This window comes from Poecilia reticulata, linkage group LG13 (genome assembly GCF_000633615.1).
Source record: "Poecilia reticulata strain Guanapo linkage group LG13, Guppy_female_1.0+MT, whole genome shotgun sequence".
NCBI lineage: Eukaryota > Metazoa > Chordata > Actinopteri > Cyprinodontiformes > Poeciliidae > Poecilia > Poecilia reticulata.
In genome coordinates, this window is record NC_024343.1 from 33,304,550 (window position 1) to 33,307,162 (window position 2,613).

Consider the following 2,613-nt stretch of genomic DNA (forward strand, 5'->3'; position numbering starts at 1 on the left):
ATATCCTTCAATCAAAATCTCTAATTTTGTGGTGCTACTTTAGAAATACTAACAAATTTTCCGATATTTGTGCTTATGTATTATTTGTGCTTATGTAATGAGAGTTTTTGTTACTCGCCATAACTTAGTTATGGTTCAAAAGCAGCTCTAAGCAGGCAGATTTTCTAATCTCAATACAAAGGAACTCAGTGTTTCAGCTGTTTTGTCGAAGTTTGTCCCAGATCTGTGGTGCACAGAAGCTGAATGCTGCTTCTCCATGTTTGGTTCTGGTTCTGTCAGTGCAACCAAAGACAAACAGGTGCAAGAGTTTCTCTAGATCTTGCTGGAAAATTAGTCTTTTAACCCTGGAGATGTTCTTCGGGTGATAGAAGACCGACTTTGTAACTGTCTTTATGTGGCTCTGAAGGTTCAGGTCAGAATCCACCGCCACACCCCGACTGTGTTATTTACTGGAGTTTATTGTGGCGTTCTATGATGGGAAAAGTCTGGATATGATGTTACGCTGCAGGGCAACAAGATCTTGGCTGTGTGGACATTTTGTTCAAGGAAGTATTGACTGAAAATATGTTTATACAAGAAGAATAACTGAAGAAAAAAATAGTGTATTTTGATGAAACACCAGAAGAAATGAGCTCCTGTTGTTGGTGCGGTTCTGCTTGGAAACTACGATTCCTGATGCCCAACCAGCATTTCCCAGTTGAGCTCGTTGATAACATTATCGGCATGACTCATGCTGCTGATCGCTCCATTAATCAACAGTTTTATGTGTAGAAATCTCATATGATTCCTTTTTATCATGGTATTTTTTTTTTAAATCAGCTCCGTTCTCATAAACTCCGTTTTTTTATGTCTTCGACGCTGATGAGACACGTCGCTGATGGAGAAAACAAAGATCTCATCCCCTCACACAGACTTCCTGTTTCCTGCACGGCCGACCAGTTTTCCTCCAGTTCCAGGCTTTATTACAGTTATACCTATAATTATTAGTTAATAATAAGTGAATACATAAAATCTTATGTAAGCATTACCTTGAGTAAAACTAGTTCAGCTTATATATTACAGAAAAATAGAGCAGTTCAATTATTAATGGCATACCCTTTGATTAATTGCTATGATTTATTTATCTATGCACCTTTAAACAAAGAGGCTTTTGTAAATACTAATATGTCTTCCTGGTACTTGTTGATATTGTCCAGGTTAATTTAGATACTTCTATATACATGTAAAACTAAATTATAGAACTGTTCTGCAGTTTGGTTACCTGATGGACCTTTTAGCTACTTCAGCATTAAATACTTGGATTTGAACTAAAGAAGCTTTTTTTTTTTTTTTTTTTTGTCCAAAATGATGCAAGTCCTCTCCACTCTCGTATTTGTCCTCAAATGTCCATGTTTATCTTCCGTCTTCTTCTGCCTCTTCGGCATGTTAGGGGGACTAGCAGGTCTAACGGAGCTAGCCAAAACACCGGAACCGTCTGGCATGGAGTCAGCTAACTTAACTGTACATTTATATTCACCTGAATTTGACTTTTCCTCATTTTAGTAGGCGGTGTCTTCGTCCAACACTGAACAGCGGTTGGCTGTCCGCTCTCTGGCGCTCTGCTCATGTTTTCTAACTACATCCACTTGACCAGCAACTGCCCCGGCAAGCAAACTGTGAAGACGCCGCCGCCACTGTTGCCATTGGCAACCGGTCAGCAAGCGAAGCAGCTATTGGCTATTCTAAAATTCGACGAATTACGTCATCGAATAACTTGCATATTCGGTCAAGTGTGACCAGGAAAGGTGATTAAAAATAGTCGAGACATTTGGAACTACAAAAGAACTTTATGAAATAATTTAATAATGTCAGTTAAATGCGACCCCGGCGACCCGACCCCGGATAAGCGGAAGAAGATGGATGGATGTCAATTAAATAATATAAATAAGTTAGTTGTCTGAACCTACATAAATCAGTTTTGTATAATATCAAATTTAACCAAAAGCCATCTATCGGCGGTGAATCTCTGGCTGAGCATGTTTTTGAAAATGCAGGACTACATTTTTAGGAAAAAATAAAAAAAGGGAAAAAAACATTTATGCAACATGAAAAATACATTTACTGTAATCCGGCAGCTTTGCGTATGCGTCAATAACTTGCATTACCGAAACCGTGGTGTTTCCTCCCCATAGACATAATATAAGGATAGACGCCTCATGGCTGCTCTCTCCTATTGTCGCTGACGAGATTTAGGGCGGCCATCTTGGAGCGGTACACCACTCCACTCAGCGTTATGTGTTTAGCAGCACAATGACGTATGAGCGCATTTCATCGATCATAACACGATTTTTTTATGACTGGAAACCATATTCAAACATCTATTAAAGCTACATTTATAAACAATTGTATTATTTAAGTATGTTTTAATACATAGTTCAGCATATTTAAATATGCTTAGTGGCTATAACAATAGAATAGGAATGGAATATTCTGATATTGATGTATGATGAGCATATTACAAAGCATACAACCGTTCATAATTTATTTAATAAATTATTTAGTAATGTCAATATATATTTATATAACAAAACAAAAATAATGATTAATACTGAATAATATATATTGGTTACATGT

General features: G+C 37.3%; 1 protein-coding gene across 2 annotated transcripts in view; it reads right to left on the reverse strand.

Moving 5' to 3' along the window:
• The window catches only part of LOC103475292 (anoctamin-7-like), a 15,346-nt gene extending 13,659 nt beyond the window's left edge, over positions 1-1,687 (reverse strand). Inside the window, exon 1 of one of the 2 annotated variants that reach the window (XM_008426808.2) lies at positions 1,517-1,687. In XM_008426808.2, coding sequence (XP_008425030.1) covers positions 1,517-1,606 — 90 coding nt within the window. In that variant the 5' untranslated portion in view covers positions 1,607-1,687. The remainder of the gene's footprint in view (positions 1-1,516) is intronic. The other variant, XM_008426807.2, reaches the window with a different exon arrangement.
• Positions 1,688-2,613: the final 926 nt, after the last annotated feature.